This window comes from Lissotriton helveticus, chromosome 12 (assembly GCF_964261635.1).
Source record: "Lissotriton helveticus chromosome 12, aLisHel1.1, whole genome shotgun sequence".
NCBI lineage: Eukaryota > Metazoa > Chordata > Amphibia > Caudata > Salamandridae > Lissotriton > Lissotriton helveticus.
Genome location: NC_136073.1, coordinates 618407131 through 618425595, shown reverse-complemented (window position 1 = coordinate 618425595; position 18465 = coordinate 618407131). Strand labels below are relative to the sequence as shown.

The 18465-nt window shown below is 40.2% G+C and overlaps 1 protein-coding gene across 3 annotated transcripts in view; it reads left to right on the top strand.

Annotated features, from left to right (window-relative positions):
* The window catches only part of LOC144797569 (SLAM family member 9-like), a 782823-nt gene that overhangs the window by 607863 nt on the left and 156495 nt on the right, over nucleotides 1-18465 (top strand). For all 3 annotated transcript variants that reach the window (XM_078668219.1, XM_078668220.1, XM_078668218.1), the window contains exon 7: nucleotides 3334-3423. In XM_078668219.1, the coding sequence (XP_078524345.1) occupies nucleotides 3334-3423 (90 nt within the window). The remainder of the gene's footprint in view (nucleotides 1-3333; nucleotides 3424-18465) is intronic.

Here is an 18465-nt window from a genome sequence, read left to right as displayed (position 1 = left end):
GGCATGGAATGGGATGGCGATCTTTGGATTCTCCTGACTTGATAACAGAATCGGATACCAGCCGGCACAGCTGGGGTGCCAAATGTGATTCGATTACCTTGGGAGGACGGTGAATGGAAGAGGAGTTGAGATTACATATCAACTGCCTGGAACTGTTGGCGGGATTTTTTTGCAATCTGATCAAGGACAAAGGATAGGGTATCATGTTGTAGGGCAGAGGTCCAATACATCAACCGGTTGGGGGGTACACGATCAAGAGCTTTGACGGAGCTGGCCAAGGACTTTTGGCACTTCTGCCTTCAACTGTAGTTTTCTGTGTTGGCAGGGTACCTTCCAGGCTCTCTGAACTCAGTGGCGGACTGGAACTCCAGCCTTTTCACGGACTCCAGTGGCTGGCAGTTGGACCCGACAACCTTTTAGATACTGATATCCCAGTGGGGTCCCTGCAGTGTGGACCTGTTTGCTTCCAGGCTGAATGGCCAGATTCCTCGATACTTCAGCTGGAGGCAAGACCCGGGTGCACGGGTGGTGGACGCCTTCCTACAGGATTGGACAACAGGTCAAGCATACACGTTCCCACCGTTTCTTTTGATCCTGAGAGTAGTGGCTCAAGTCCAGCGTCACGGAGCATCATTGGTGCTTGTAACTCTGATCTGGAAATCTCACGCCTGGTTCCCCTCTCTTCTGGAGCTGTCATAGATGGAACCAATACAACTGCCACCGTTTTCTGAGATCCTACGGGACCCCCATGGCCGTCCCCATCCTGTGGTATTGCAAGGGTACCTCCACCTCATGGCATGGAGGATTTCAGGCGATGGTGGCAGGATGGCAGACTTTCGGAAGAGGCAAAAGACTTATCCAGCAGATATGGGCCCCATGAACAGCCAAGCGATACAGATCAGCTTGGAGAAGATTGGTTTGTGGGTGTATGGAAAGACACCTGGATCCTATGGGAATGCAAGTTACGGACATCCTGAATTTCCTGGCAGAGCTATCTAGCTAAAGGGTATCAGAATGACAAATCCCCCAGAACCTACGTATTCCAGCTTATATGATGTTAACCTAGTACTGCTTCTCTAGCAGGCTGGCAGGATAACCAGTACCTGTCCAGAAAGAAGATTTTCTCAAACTTGGCAATGCTATTGTGCCTTATCTCTTGCAAGAGACTTTATGATATCAGGGCGTTGGACCCACAGCAAGGGTTTTCACCTCAGAAGAGGTTACATTCACTATTTCTCGAAGGACCAAAACTAATACCAGGTCTGAAACATACCAATTTTTTCAAGTTTCTCCTAAACTCTGTGTAGTAAGATGCCCAAATGCTATGAGGAAGTGAAGGTGGAGGTAAGACCTCCAGGTGAAAAACAGCTATTATTTGCAACTCAGAGGCTGGTGCTTCTCCCTCCATTGTCAGGTGGGAAAGATGGCTCATGTTAGAGGCCTGGATCGATAATCACCTTTTTGGGGCCTACTCAGCCAGGGGGTTATGGCTTCCAAGGCCCTGCAGGTTGGCGGCAGACTGGAAGACATTATAAGTGCGTTGGATTGGTCCTCAGAGTCCAACTTCAAAAGGTTTTATTTTAAACTATATATGATGTTGCATCCTTGGTGGTAAGTAAGCTTTAATGCATAATCCTCGCCTCTGGTCGTGACATAGAATGAGAGATTTCCTAGCTCACGTATAGGAAAGTTTCAGTTCTATTAGGGATGCGGAGGCGAGGATTATCCCACTAACGTCATATCATTATATGCCTATCCTCCCCGATGTCTGTATTTCAGGGAGTATATCATGTCCTGTGTACGGAGGATTAAACCATATCAATTGCAAATGAAAGGAAGTATCACATACCCTCATGCTGTTATCGTATTCAAGATGTTTCTTATGTAATTTGTAAATGTGTTTACTGAACTTTTTACTGCCAATAAATAATGCTTAGGAAGGCTACTTGGTATGATACTAGAGGCTTGATAGTATGTCAAGATATTACGCTGTATTTTTCCCCAGCAGAGAAGTTCAAAGATGTTATTTGGGATCATAGATTGTGTAATGCAACTGATTACTGTATTGAGCTCGTTATGAGTTCTTAATACAATTGTATATACTACGTGCTGTACATTTAACTTGTGATAGTTCAGCAGCTTTTCTTTTCCTAATAACACAATATTGAAAAAATCACAAATTTATAAATAAAACAGCCAAACCCTGTTTGACTAAAAGTTCATAAGCAATTAGAGCATAAAAGTTAATATAAAAGTCAGTTAGTCCATTAAAAGCTATTAACGAATTGTTCCGCATGACAGTTGTGGGGCGAGTTAATGTTATCAATCCCTGAAAGTCTCACAAAGTAGCTTAAAGCAGGGGTGCTCGCCACATGGTCTAACACTCACCTTGTTTAAAAGGGCATTGCAACAACACAGGGGGTAGAAAAGGCAAGGCCAACGGGGTTGCCCTACCCAGCCTTTTCTGGACAATAATGAATGAAAACGAAGCCTCCCTTTGTCTTGGTCCCGCCCCGTTAGAGTCTGTCAGCACTTTTAAGTGCTTTGATGGTCTTATATGTAGGGGGCATACCTTCCCCGCCCCATCACCTACCTACATTACCTAATGATAGGACCAGCAAATCCAGCATCCCCAGTTTAATTAGTTAATAGTTTATAAATTGTTTAGCGTACATTTATTTTACTTTATATGATATTACAAATAATTATTAATATTTTACTTTCGTTTAATATGGTATGTAAATTATTTAATATAATTTAAATTGTGTATTGTTAGTCCAAGGGTTTGTAAAATTATGTATTAATTGTTTTTGAACGACCCATTTTTATTTAGTTTACACTATATTATCGTAGTCGATATTTTTGTTTTCTATATTTTTGCCTGCTCTTGCTCATTTCAAGGTTTTATGATATTTTGTGTTTCTACTTGTTTTGCTTGATATTGTGGTATTTTAGATATATATTAGGTAGGCGATATGAGTGTATTGCTTGTTTAAATACAGTGTGACAATATGTTGGTAAACAGTATTTTTGGGCGATTTTAGCATAGTTTGAAAATGTGGTGGCCAATATTGTGTCAAACAGTCATTATCACGGCACAGCCAGAACCAGGACTACAAAAGCAATTTTCTAAAATATCCCAGTGAAGGCAATGGAAACTGTCATGACTAGGGCTGAATTATTTGAACAGATTTATTTATATTATTATTTTCCCAGAAACCGGTTATTTTCTCGTACGGGAGATAGATAGGAAGCAACATCACCTATGGCTCCTGTCCCATTGATACTGATGCCTAAGTATATTCTTGCTTAAAAGTGCATTTATATTGGCAGGGAGAAGTTTCCCCAGCGACGGCGATCAATCCTTCTACATCAGAAGAAGATAAAGAAATGGAATTGTATGACAAAGTGCAGCACCCTAAGGTATCAATCATTTTACTTAATGCTAAATGCCGTGTTAGATGATAAAAGTGTGCAAAGGCGAATGAATGGCTACAAAACTAACACAGAGCTTGAGTGCCAAGCCTTGATTCTGCCCCATGCATCTGTCTTCCACCACAGTACGCTTTAATCTTTACTAACTCTTGCAAGATATTTTTAAACCTTGCTCTCTGACTTTGTCACTATTTCCCTAGCTTTCTCTTTCTCCATCTTCCTCCTTTGCTTCCCTTTCCTTTCTTGCTCCAGGTCAAAGTCAAATGTGCAAAATAGGTTCCAGATTCCTGAAAATGAGTGCCAGTGTCCACCTCATACAAACACCCGCAAAAATTAAGCACTGCATATGTGTTGCACTTAGTTTTAAAAAATGGGTTCAATGGTATGATAAACCACCTGGGCAAGGATGTAATTAGTAATTTGAAAACGTCCCTTACTAATTTTACTATAATGCAATAAAAAACCCAGCAGTACCCCGTGCATATGTAAGCTTTGTACTTGAGCTACAGGATCTGCAGGCTCTTTAGCAAAACACACATCCTCTGTCTTTCTTTTCATTGTGATTTTGTAAGAAAGATTTAAATTATGTTCACACATCGTGAAAGTATTTCAGAACATGGAAAGGCTATGGATGTGTTTAGCTTACTGTTACCGGGAGAGTGATATTTCGGGGCATATCATCAAGCGGCAGCGATATATATCGCTGGCCGCTTTTAGCGTGCACAATTCTAACGCCATCTATCGCTGGATTCTATCGCCCTGTCAGCGCACTATTAACAACGCGCATCGCCGAGGCGATAGAAATCCCGGCAATAGCGGCTATGAGCGGCAATATCGCAGGATTACCAGCGATAAAAAAGAAGCATTAGGGAAAACATTGTAGATAGGTAGATGTGGACTCAGCATTATGATCCACCTCCCATGATACACATGGCTAAATCGGGAAGATAGCAGGCGTAAGAAACCGGCGATATATCCGGTTAGCGCTACTTTTTATGTCGCTAGGCGGGTTAGCGATACCCTTGTTAATAGAGAGAAGCTGGGTTAGCGACTATATTCGCTGAATTTCTGTAGGGAACGCCTACCTCGCATCTCATCAGCGATGCGAGGCACAAATGTAATGGGCGCTAAGGCATGGTTTCACGCGCTAGCGTGACCTTGCCGATAAGGCGATAGAATTATCGCTGCTTTTCGCACGAAAACGGATGCTAAAGCGGCGATAATTCTATCGCGGTCCCTTGATGATATATCCCTTCGTGAGTAAAAATCTCCATTTCTTCAATGACAGACATATGCAAGGCAATATACAGATGAAGTACCAGGGGGAATTCTCTTGCATTCTTTGTAGAGTGAGATTGAAAAATTTGACAGAACCAATCAAATCTGTAAACGTTTCAGCTTCAACGCATAAGCTGAGGGGGGAACTGGCGGTGGGGGGAGCAGGGGGTATGAGTTGTTTCATTTTAGTTTTAACTTTAAAGACGCTACAAATTAAAGTTTTTTAATACACTGAGGAGTCAGGTTTAAAAGCGTGTGAAGGTCCACATCCAAGCAACACCGCTGCCTGACTTTGGTCCAAGAATATATAGTTCTTAATTTCACCTTGAAGACTATAGAGCTAGTCATCCCATTGATTTTACAGAAAACTGATGAAATAGCGGTTAGTTGTCCAAACAGAGCAAGGAATAGGGGCATCTGTAGATGATGAAGACTCGGCAACTAATTTGATATTGAAGTAAAAAAATAATCCACTTTGAACATGCTCAGAATCCTACGCTGGTAACCCCGTTGAAAGAGCTGGGCCCAGTTCACAAAGCCTATGAAAGCTATGAAATTCCTTTTTAACATGCAAAGTAAAAATCTGACAGAGTAGCCCATAAAAGCCCATTGATATCTGGCAAATTGCAGAAAGGGCACAACACAGCCTCAGTCACTGGGTGCCTAGTCCGTACCGCACAATAAGCCCAACTCGAATTAAATAAGCAAGGAAACAATGAGTTGTAGTCGTGCAAGCCATCTGGCAATGATGTGATTCTCCCGTAACAATACCATTGTCTTTTTTTTTTTTGTCCTCATTTGCCTTCCTTTCCCGACAAGGATAATACCAACCACCTTGCACGTTTTTAAAACGTGATTTGTTTTTCTGGTTGTAGAGATGTCCCAAAAAGGAAACAGGGTATCTTTTAACTCCATCTAGGTATTTTTCAACCTGTAGGACCAAAATCGATTCTAGACTGGCCCTGGTCCAGGAGCGTTGATGGCATAATCATCGGACCCGGGGGAAAAAAAAAAAAAAAAAAAACCCGGGTTCACCTCCAGTTGAGTAAAAGGTCCCAGAAGGCCAAGTTACGCTTACTAGCTGTTCTCTTAAGGTCCATTTTAGAAATTTCATATAGGGATGAAAGCCACCGAGAATGTAGTGAAGGTGTTTTTTCTATCCACTGTATACAAATTTGTCTTCTTGCCAATAACATCGCATAGAAGAGAAAAGATTTTGCCTTACCCTTAATATTTTCTTCTAGCCCAAAAATGACAAGTGGTAGAGTTATTGACAAAGATGTATGTAGAATAGAGTTAAGAGTGTTCTTCACCTCTTCCCAAAAGTTTGAAATATCAGGAAATTCTATGAACATATGTATGTCACTGGCACCTACCATATTACATTTGTTGCATTTTTTGTCTGGTAGGAATTTGGACAGTTTTAGTGGTGTTATATAAGCACGATGAATTGAAAAGAGATGGTTACGTCTCAACCATGCGGGTTTTACAGTTTTATACAGTAGTTCGCAAGATTTTTGCCATATATCATCGCATGGAGTGCTGATCTCCGATCCCCATAACTCATCTGGGATTTTGAACTCCCCATCGCTTTCCTCCAGCATCTGCCAATACCATGTGGCTACTTCTTTCCCTCCGATGGGTCGTTCTACCAGCATTTGTTCTAGTGTACTAATTTTCCCAATGTTGGTATCTATATGGCTCTGTGATCTTGTCCAGCTGTCTAATTGAATGTATTTGAATCTAGACAGTCCAAATCCCACAAGCTCATATAATTCGTTCCAAACCATTAGTTTCCCATCTTTAAAGAATTGACCCCATCTTGTAAAACCTGCTTGCTTTATGATATTAGAGAGGCTGTCTTTCAGACATGGTGGTAAGCCGGGTGAGTCCCAAATTGGGGAATAAGTAGAGTAATATGACAGGCCTATTTTTTTCCTTATGTTAGTCCAATTTTTAGCCCATGATTGTGCTATTTTGAGTTTAATTTTTTTGAAAAATGTTTGGCTTCCAAATTTAAACATAAAGCCCTCTGGTGTTAAATTTGCCCCCAATAGTATTGCTTTGTACATTGAGGTAGAAGTAAGATTGGATGGTATTTTTAATAACATTCTTGAGTGTGACATCTGGAATGCCCATGAGTAGTACAACAAGTCTGGAAGTGCAAGGCCCCCCTTTTCTCTTCTTCTTCTTAATTTTTTCCATGCTATTCTTGTTGTTTTACAATTCCATATAAAGGAGTTTATTTCTCTTTGAGATTTTTCGATTTGTTTCGGCTCAAATGCGATTGGGATTGTATTAAAAATAAAAGTGAACTTAGGGAGGATACACATTTTAACTAAATTTACTCTACCCATTATGGAGAGCGGTAGATGTGACCAGGACTTTAAGAGTTTTTTACTTTCCAAATGTATTCTTTCTAGATTGTTTTGTCCGATATTTCCCACTTCCTGGGTTATTCTTATTCCTAGGTAGCGCATAGATGTTGAAATATTTGCCCCTAACTGAATATTTGGAAGGTTCCATACCATTATCTCCGTTTTACTGGAGTTAATATCATAGCCCGAAATATTGCCGAAATCTTCTGCACGTGCAATAATAACTGGAAATGCTTTAACTGGGTCAGATGAAAAGACCAAAATATCGTCTGCATATAGTGCTACCCGCCTTTCCCACTCTCCATAGCTAAAAGATGGAATATTAGCCTCGTCCCTTAAGAGTTTTTTAAAAAAAAGTTTCTTTTTGTCCTCATATATGCCACCAGTAGATCTTAGCTCTAGATAGACGTACTTCAGGCCACTGACACAAACCTTCCTTAACCGCCCTTGTGTTTGTGGATAGCCCTTGAAGATCGCCCAGAGGTAAGGTTAGTTCCAATCCAACTCCCTCTCCCGATGTTACTTGCTACTAAGGGAGGACGAGACCACTTAACCTCTGGCATAATCATTGGACTTATTGTTGTTATTTTTCACTCCATACTTTTAAGGCAGACCACAGCTTAACAGACTTAACCCCTCCACATAATAAATCCAATCTACTCACCGCCATGATGTTCTTAAGACAGTCCGCAAATTTTGGAGGGAGTTCTGATTTCCATTCTTTGCAGATCTCTCTTCTGGCGATGACAACTACATAGAAGATAAACTGTGATATACAGCTATTTATGTTATAGTCAGATGAGAAACTGAAAAGAACTAGTCTGGGAGTACATATGATAGGAAGTAACAATACCTCTTCCAGAAAACCACACACCTGTCTCCAAAAAACATCTAACACAGGGCATTCAACAAACATGTGGATATTGTCTGCTGCTGAAAACTTGCACCTTGGACAGAAATACTGTACTGTTGATATTTTGGAAAGTTTCGCCGGTGTCCAATAAGCCCTGTACATTGTGAATAGGTGATTTCTTCTCAGGTTCGATGGTTTAATAACTTTCTGAGATATTGCGAAAGAGTCTGACCAGACTTTTATTATATCATCTGAGATCTGTATTGCAGGGGTATCCCATAATTTGGTTATTTCAGCCCCCAGGTTTTCTTTATCTTTACTTCCCACTATCAGTTTATACCATTCAGCAGTCTCACCCTTCCATCCCTTCTGCCTAGTTATTAAATCCAGCGAGAGGCTCTCCTCTTCCGTGTTCCAATTCTGGCTTCCCCACCATGCAGACAGTTGGTAAAACTTGAACCTAGTGATGGTGCCCTCTGTTAAGCGTGATAATGTTTCCCAGCTTAATAATCTTGAAACGTCGCAGAGGTCCCCCCATTTTTTAAGGCCAGCTTTCTTCAGAGGAAGAGCTAATTGATCCATTAGGCATTCTGGAGTACCAGGGGAGTCCCAAATTGGGGCTTGAGAGTGATAATAAGGGATACCTATAATTTTCCGTATCCATCGCCAATTATCTAAGGCAGTCCGTAAGAGCTTTAATCGAATTTTTTTTAAAAACTTTTGGTCACCAAACTTAAACAAGAAAAAATCTGCACTGTATGGAATGTCTGATAGCATAGCTTAAAACAGTCTGCCGTGTGAAGTAGAATCCAACTTGTTGGCTAGAAGTCTAAAGTTCTTAAATTGGAAGGCATAGCAATAAGAAAGTAAATCCGGAAGTGCCAATCCGCCAAGTTTTAATCCTCTTCTGAGCTTCTTCCAGGCTATTCTGGGGGATTTCGTAGCCCAAATAAAAGTTCCAATTCTACCTTGCAGGTTGGAAATATCTTTTTTATTAAAGATTAAAGGAATAGAATTAAACAAAAAAGTAACTTTTGGGAGAATTATCATTTTAACTAGGTTCACCCTGCCAAATATATTTAACGGAAGGGTGTTCCATCTGGTCAAGAGTTTTCTGATCTCTTTTACAACTGTTGCCCAGCTGGTCTTGGGAGTGTCGTCCAGATTTTGAGTGAGATAGACCCCCAAATATCTAATTTTGGATTTTGCTTCTGCAATTGGGACAGGGTTATTCCAGCTCATTATTTCAGTTTTGTCCCTGTTAATGCTGTACCCCGATATTGAACCAAAATCTTCGGCCAGTTTGAATAGTTTTGGTATTGCTCCCTCTGGATTAGAGGTATATAGGAGTAAATCGTCAGCGTAGAGAGCTGTCTTAAGTTCTAAATCTCCTATTTTGAATGGTTTTATTTCTGGATCTTGCCTTAAGGAACATACGAAGGGTTCAATATAAATGTCGAAAAGGAGGGGAGATAGAGGGCAACCCTGCCTTGTCCCTCTAGAAATACTCAACCAGTCTGTGAGACTACCATTAACCAAAATCTTAGCTCTTGGGCCTCTGTATAAAGTTTCTATTCCCTTGATAAATATTTCTGGGAAGCCGAAAATTTTCATTGATTTCCAAAGGAAGAGCCAATTCACCTGGTCAAAAGCTTTGGCCGCATCTATTGCCACAATGGTGAGTGGTGCTTTCGTTTCAATAGCGGTATCTATTGCTCCAATCACTTGGAAAGTCAATTCGTTCAGTTGACGACCTGGTATGAATCCCCGCTGGTCTGGGTGAATTATAGACTTAATTATTTTTGCCAGCCTCGATGCCAGGATACCAGAGTAGATTTTTAAATCTGAGTTTAAAAGTGAAATTGGCCGGTATGACTCTATCCTTTCCGGATCTTTATTTGGTTTGGCTATCAATGAAATTGTGGCATCTGACCAGGAGGAAGGGATTTTCTCTCCCTGAATAAAGATTTTATTAAAGAGTCTCTGTAATGGGACCAAAATATCTTCCACATTATCCTTGTAAACCTCTGTCGGGAGTCCATCAGGGCCAGAGGCCTTATTTCTAGCCATCTTCTTCAATTGTAGTCTAACTTCCCCCTCCGTTATCTCGGTAGCTAAAAAAGCTTTATCTAGATCATTTATCTGGGGCAGTTCGATTGAAGCCCACCCGTTATCCAGTTCTCTCTGCAGCCCCTTGTTCTTCTCCCGATATAATTCTTCATAGAACATTCTGGCTTCCCTTTTGATCTCAATATCTTCTGTTAAGGTCAATCCAGTCCCACGCTGTATTAAAGATTTAATATTGTTTCTACTCCTCTCCATCCTAGCCTTCCAAGCTAACAGGGACCCACATTTCTCACCGTATTCAAAATTACGAAGCTTACTCACTTCCCACTTATCTAGAATTATTTTTTCAGCTCTTGTTTTGAAATCCGTTTGCAATTCTAGAATTTCTTTCTCTAATCTTAAGATACTGGGTTTATTTTCCAAAACAGCTAGTTGAAGTTGCTGTTCTTTTAATTTAATTAGTTTGAGCTCTTGGATATCTCTATCTTTTTTAAGCTTACGGCTTAAGATCATCTGTGAGCCATAAATCCCTCTTAAATACGACTTAAATGTGTCCCATATAATACGGTCTGAAGCAGTGTTCTCATTAAACCTAAAAAATTCGCCTAAGCTTTCCTTCGTTTTATGTCCGAACTCAGCATCTAATAGAATCGTTCTATCGAGTGTCCATCGATTTCCTGATATTTTATTTTTTATGGTTAATTGTAGCTCCACCACAGAATGAACCGACAAACCCACTGGAGTGTAAGAGACTGAAATAGTGTTAGTTAAAAAAGATTGGTCTATCAAAAAAAAATCAATTCTTGAAAACTGGTGATATTTTTTACTAAAAAAAGAATCCTCTCTAAGGTCACCATATTTAGCTCTCCAAATATCTCTTAGTGTATAATCTTTCATAATATTTTTTAAAGCTAGAAGAGATTTTTTTGGAGGATTATATTTAGCTTTTGAGGTACGGTCTAGTTGGGGGTCTAATAGAAGGTTAAAATCACCTCCTAATATAACTGGGATTGTGTGCTGTAGCATGTATTTTTCTAAGTTTTGCAGGAAACAGGCTTTATCTTCATTAGGGCCATAATATACCCCACACAGAAATTTAATACCACCAATTGAAATAACTGCAGCCAACCATCTGCCAGATTGGTCTGTACTCCAATCATAAACCCTAATCCCTTCATTGGCCCTCACTACCATTGCAACTCCTCTAGTCACACCTGTTTGTTTGGAACACAAGATATCCTGAACCCAATTATATCTGCCAAATAAATTTCTACATTCTTCTGCTCCCAGGTGAGTCTCTTGTAATAGAGATATACACGCCCCAGAGTTTTTCAAGAACTCGCACACAGTTTGTTGTTTCTTAGGGCTCCCCAAGCCATTTAGGTTCCAGGAGAGGATTTTACTACTAGAACGAGCCATTGTCTGGTATAGCTACTCCTACCTCCGAAATTAATAGTGACCTATAACTGCATTTAAGTTTAAGAAAGTACAAATTTACGGCATATGAGGACATTTTCAACTGTTTTTTCCCTTTCCCTTCCCCCCTGCGAGCCCTCCCCACCCTCCCCCCGAGGAACCCCTCCCTCCTGATGGGCGTCGATACGCCTTTAGGAGGCCTACACCTTACCACACCCACACCGTGTGAAAAACAATGGTCTTTCAGCAAACTTTAATTTCATATTTTGTTCCTTTTACAGTTCTCTCTTATCTTTCTCTTTTTTTTTTTTTTTGGTGAGTATATATATGTGTTTTTTTTCCCCTCACTATTATTAAACACCCTAGGAAAATAATCGCAGATAAGTAAATGAAAGGAGGAAAGTTAAATGACTATTCTTTCATTTTAACCAATAGTTCATAAACTTCCTCTGGGAAATGGCAGGAGAACATTTTGTTGTTCCACATTATTTTAAGGAGAGCCGGGAATTTCATCTGTACCTGAGCCCCCAATGAACGCAATTCTGGTCCCTTAAGAGTTGGGCGAACGGTTCAATGTACAAGTTCAAAAGGAGTGGGGAAAGCGGGCAGCCCTGTCTTGTACCTCTAGATATGTTAAAGACGTCAGTCAAACCCCCATTAATCATTAACCTAGCCGAGGGTGTGTTGTATAATAGTTTGATTGTTCTACAGAATCCTTCCCCACAATTGAATTTTTTTAATACGTCGTTTAGATAGAGCCAATTGACTCTATCAAACGCTTTCGTTGCGTCTAGGGTCAATGTAGCCAGGGGTGCAGAGACGGCAGTAGGGATATCTATAGCCCCCACAAGTTCATGAGTTAACTCCGCTTTGTCTGCCTTTAATAAATCCCTTTTGGTCTGGGTGGATAATATTACTAATAACACTAGCCAGTCTTGTGGAGATAATAGTTGTAAATATTTTATAATCACTATTAAGAAGTGATATTGGTCTATATGACCCACACTCTAATAAAGATTTTCCAGGTTTAGGAAGAAGTACGATTGTAGCCTCTCCCCAAGATTTAGGTGGCAGATCTCCCTCTATTAAAATATCATTGAAAAGTACCGCGAGCTCTGGAGCTATAATATGTTCATGGGATCTGTAAATTTCTCCAGGCAGACCATCCGGCCCTGACGCTTTTCCTTCTTTTGAGTGACGAATTGCTTTTACTACTTCGTCCACAGAGATCTCTTCCTCTAACATTTTACTCTGATTCGTTGATAAGGTAGGGAGTGTAATAGCGTCTAACCACCTATCTCTTGCTTGTTGGTCATTGGGGAGATCTTCTTTGTAAATCTCCTCAAAAAATTCAAAGAAGGCCTTCCCTATTTTTTGATTGGTTGATCTTGTCTCTATCTCACCTGCTATCTTAATTTCTCTAATATAATTTAATGTTTTATCAGCTTTTATTTTCCATGCCAATATTTTTCCTGCAGCTTCCCCAAACTCAAAATGGGAGGTTTTACTCACTTCCCACCTTTTATTTATTCTTTCTTGTAGAGTATTTTCCATTTGTTTTTTCAATTCGGCCAGTTTTTCCTGCTCTACAGATATTTCTAAATTCGGGTCCAACCTTAGTTCTAGAAGTTTCATATCCCTTTCTAATGCTCTAATTTTTTCATTGTACATTTTCCGCTTGCAAGAGGCTCTGTTAGTAATCTGCCCTCTTAGGAAGGCCTTAAAAGTCTACCAGACTACTGTAGGAGTAGCAGAGTTTTTATTAATATCAAAAAAGGTTAGGGTCTCATCTGAGAGGAATTTCACCTCTTCCTCCTCCAGCAAAAGTGTCCGATCAAAAGACCAGCATGGGTGTTTAACTAAGTTATCTGTTTTTAGAATAAATTCTAACGCGGAATGGTCTGATAGGTGTGATGGCAGATAGTTTATTGATATTAGGGTATCCTTTAGACAATAACTGAAAAAAAGCATAGTCGATTCTGGACTTATGTTTGAAACGACTATTTCTAAAGGACACTCCTGGCTTATTGCCCTCTCTTTCCCTTCAAAAAATCCGCCAATCCTAGATGTTTCATGATTGATTTAAGGGTTTCTCTTGATTTTATGGAGCTAGAGATTCTAGATTTTGTTGACTTATCTAATTTTGGGTCAAGAACAATGTTAAAGTATCCCATCCAGATTATTGGCTCTTGAGCTGAAATTAATTGGTTCCTAACAGCGTCCAGATGCGATGGGTCATCTGAATTAGGACCATAGTAGCCAATCAGTGTCCTGATCTGACCCACAAGAGCAACTTTAACTATCAACCATCTTTCTGTGTTATCTTCAATACCATTGTCTTTTTATATAGCCTCCAGGCTTTCTAAATGCAGCAGATCGCTGGTGCTACTATTGCCTAAGATCATTTTACTCAATTTTAAGCCCTCAGAACCATGGAAGTCTGAGTCAGTCTTGCTGGGATTTAAACCAATGAGCTGGAGATCACTCAGTGCTTAGTTTGCATAAAAATAAGTGCCAGGGCTGTCGCCCAGAGGCCACTGCAGCTTGCATCACACTTTGCCCCTCCCAGCGTTGCCAGTGACTGTACCAACACAACTACTAACCATCACATGCCTACAAATGTGACGATTGAGACTATTCCAGGTCCCCAAAGTCATAAGATGTGCTGGGGCACATAAGATGTGCTTGGGCACAAATGAGTAATTTGTAATGAAAACTGAATTAATAAAGGACTGGTGTTGTAGTGCTCTCTAAATTACACAAACACTGAGACCATGTGGCAGTCTGCCATAAGTGCGGGTGTTGACAAGTAAGTTCTGAGTACCGGAAACGACTGGCTCAAACTAAGCACTGCCACAAATCTAATCTTATAGGAGCCCATCTACCTGAAATACACTCTATAAGCCTGAGTCCCAAAGGTAAACTTACACTTTTGTGTAAGCATACCTTTGTTTTGGAATTCAAAAACTCTGGTTTATTAGTAAGTTTACGGCTGTGGAGACTCCGCAATCGGGCGGGGAACTGCACACATAAAATTATACAACATGCCTATCTTTTTATGTATGAAGTACTCCATCCCGACTGCGGAGTCTCCACAGTCGTAAACTTAATACTAAACCGAAGTTTGTGATTTCGAAAACAAACGTAAGCATACACAGAGGTGTCAGTTTACTTTTGTGAATAAGGCTCTGTGAATGCATATTCACCAGGTAAACGAACACATATATTGCGGCACAATTATAGACAGCATTGATGACAGAAGATTAGGTGTGTGGAAACGTTTCTACACATTCAATGATATTATTCCTGAGAAATTGCATTATCTTCTAATGACATTTTGCTATACTGTCATCTACTTACAATTACAGAAATTACCTCTATCATTTGATGTATTATTTACAAAGATATCAATAGGTCTACCATTTATAATGGACAAGGACAGAGAAACACAGACACTGGCACAGGGGAAAGTAGACACTGGTTCAAAGAAACACAACTACTGGGCCATGACACTCAGTCGGATACTAAGGCATGGAATAACAACTTTGTCACCGAAGGATACTAAAAAATACTTTTCAATAAACTGAACCGGTCTGTGGATTTTTCAGGGCAGGAAACCTGGAGAGTAAAATAGGGGGTGACAGAAAATAGAATATAGAGACAAGGGCACAGGGACAAAGGCACACAAGGGAGGGAAGGGCACATTAGAAAGAATCAACAAACACAGAAACAAGGGGTCTGTCAAGTAGCAAAGACATGCAAATTAAGAAATGCATTTATTTGCAAACTGTGAAGTTTGCAAAGCTTAAAAAAGGGGCAGCTATAGGGACCCTTTATTGCAGTGGAGAACCATTCCCTCTGAAGTAAAGGGCCTCCAGGGTGGCAGGTGCACTGTTACTTCAATGTGGCATTCCCTTGCCCCTAACACCCCTGCAAAGTCTTGAGTCCCCACCCTCATGCACTGACCCATTTGTGCCCTTAAATGCCTTGTCCCCACCACCTAAGATGTCCTCAGACCCAGCCCAATATGTCCCGCCACAGGCTCTCGCATGCACTATCTTCTCTGCCACTTATCTATACTGAGAGGTGTGCAGCAACAAAGCTTAACAAATTGTGAAGCTTGCAAAGCTAAAACAAGTGTCACTTGAAGGACCCTTTGCAGAAGCAGGGAGCCAGTCCCTCTGCAGTGAAAGGATGCTATGCCTTGTTCTGGGAGGTATGCAGCAGTCTGCCAATGATACCGCAGGAAATCCTTCTATAAGACTTCCCACGCACCGTGACACAAGTCATCATCACCAGCCGATTGGACTACGGCAATGTCGTCAAAGTAGGAATCGCCACACGCCTTCTACAGAGACTTTAGACCATACAGAACACTGCAGCCAGACTCATCTTCGGCCTTCCCCGACGAACCCACATCACACCCCACCTCAGGAAACTCCACTGGCTCCCAGTACACAAGAGATTCCAATTAAAGCTGCTGACCCATGCACACAAGGCTCTACACAATCAAGGACCCGCCTACATTAACCACCCCATGAACTTCCACTAACCATCGAGAAGACTACACTCTGCCTCGCTTTCACTTGCCCATACTCCCCGCATCTACTGAAGCAGAAGTGGAGGACGCTCCTTCTCCCACATCACAGCAAAGACTTGGAACAGCCTTCCCACACACCTCCGGACCATCATGTCACTTCCGGAATTCTGAACGGCCCTCAAGACCTGGCTTTTCAAATAAGCCTCCGGAGCCTGGCCGCGACTGGATACCGCAACGGGTAATTAGCTGCACTATATAAATCCTGATTGATTGATTGATTGAATGGATATACTTTTGTAGGGTATTCTGTGTCACAACTGGTCTAGGAGGTATGACTTAATCTCAGGTGAATTCATACAAACTCAGTCAAAGTTGGTAATCTTCTCAAGTCGTCTCTAAATCACTTGAATGTTAATTTGAAAATATACCAGCTTCCATTTTATTCTTAGACAGAGAGACAAGGACCAAGACACACGAGAGACAAGAACCACCACACACTGGAACGAGAGATGCAGATATGGTTTCACAGGAGAGAGGACATAGGAATGGGGGAGGAAACCATGGTTTTTGAGAAATGGACAGTGAGTTAGAGAATCATAGAGGCTTATTTAGGAAGTCATGAAACCATAGAGATAAGATGCTCAGACGTAGTAGCAAAGACATTGTAACAAGTAATATATGCAGAGCATGGGTCCTTGGATAGTGAGACAGGGACACTCGGAAAAGGAGACTAAAACTCTGCAACCAGGAAGCTTAGTAGTGGACACTGAGACAGGGAGTCACTCACATTCACTGTGAATAAAGGATGCTAATGATTCACTTTAATTTTAAATTTGATTAAATAATTAATAAATTAAACAATTAGGGCCGGATTTATTCTGTGGCACATAGGTACTACATCACAAATGTGATGGGTATCTTGTTCACCATGGTGCAAATTCATTAAAGTCTCTGACCATTGTAATACAGCCGACAGGATATGCATCACATTTGTGGTGGGGGACCCCCATTTGCAAAACTCTAAAACAGGCCCATAATCTTTAATTTTGCCAAACAATAAAATAACTATATCACCAAAAACACTTCCCATCAAAACTCTAAAAAGTCAGCTTTAAAAAATGTAACAAAGGCATTTCTATATTATGAATATATTAATAACTTTACAAGAATAACATTTAAAAAAATCTACCTTAAAAATACTAACACTTTATACATTTTTAATAGCATTTTAAAATAAAAAAAATTAAACAATTCAAAACATTTAAAAATAAAAACTTTTTAAAACACTTCCCACACCACATCACTCCACTTCTAAATTCTACAACTCGCTCCTAAAACATGAACTAGATATTTAAAATTAAATACCCAATAAATATTAAATAGAGATAGATTGATAAATAGATGGACATCTTGAATAGAAACCTTCTTAAAGTAAATGTTAAAAAATATTTTTATTCTTATTTAAAAAAATCAAATTTTACATTTACCTAGTAAAAATACAAAAGTAAAATAATTATAGTTTTAAAACAATTCCCATTCTACTCATTACAAACCCTACAACCTGCTACTAAAATATCATCAAAGACTTCTAAAATTAGATAGACAAACGGTGTTAGTACAAAATATATCAAATAAACAATAAAACAAAAATAAATTCAAAAAAATATTATATACAACAATATTTAAAACCTCGATAATGCTAATAAATCGAAAAGTAAAAAAATAAATTTTCTAACCTGTGAGATAGTGTCTTGACATCACAATATTTTAGCAACAGTGTAATGTAGCAACAATATTTTTTCACATGATATTAGTGTTCTACACCAATGGAGGTGACTCGAGGTTAACCAGCTTCTGCTCACCCAATACCTGACATAAATCACATTATCAATAACAAGACACTATGGCTCCATTCCATTTTTTCTCAAGAATTCTATGTGATCTTCCTGTCAGATATAGTTAGGACAACAATCAAAATTTCATTACAAGACCGGAGGCTAACATTATGCATTATCCCTTTAATGTCCCTCCACGCAGCCACTTAAAAGTCATACATCATGATGAAAACTGTTTCAGAACAGAACCTTTGATAATAGGCCCATGCACATCACAGTCTGCCTCTTTTAAATGCAGCTCCATGCAGATAAGTACCTTGTTTTATATCTTTGCTATTTTCCTTGCTAGACTTGCTAGACTTTATGTGTTTCTGTCTTTCAGAATGAGGTGACACCATCTGTTTTAGCTGCTGTTCTCAGAGCTCCTGTTTTGGCTTGATGTCCACAGATTTTTCTCCCTTTGGACAGGAGGTTGTTCTTCAGAGTCCTAGCGCGCACCTTCAGGCTAATCCAGTCCCTTCACAGGACTCGAGTTCTTTGGGTTTCGCCTGCCGAAGGCTGCGCTCTGCGCAGCTCTTCAGCGCAGGTGAAATCCTATGTCGACAATAAGCAGTTCTGGAACGTCCCCCGGCTGTCATTGGTTAGCTCCATAAATGGAGGCTA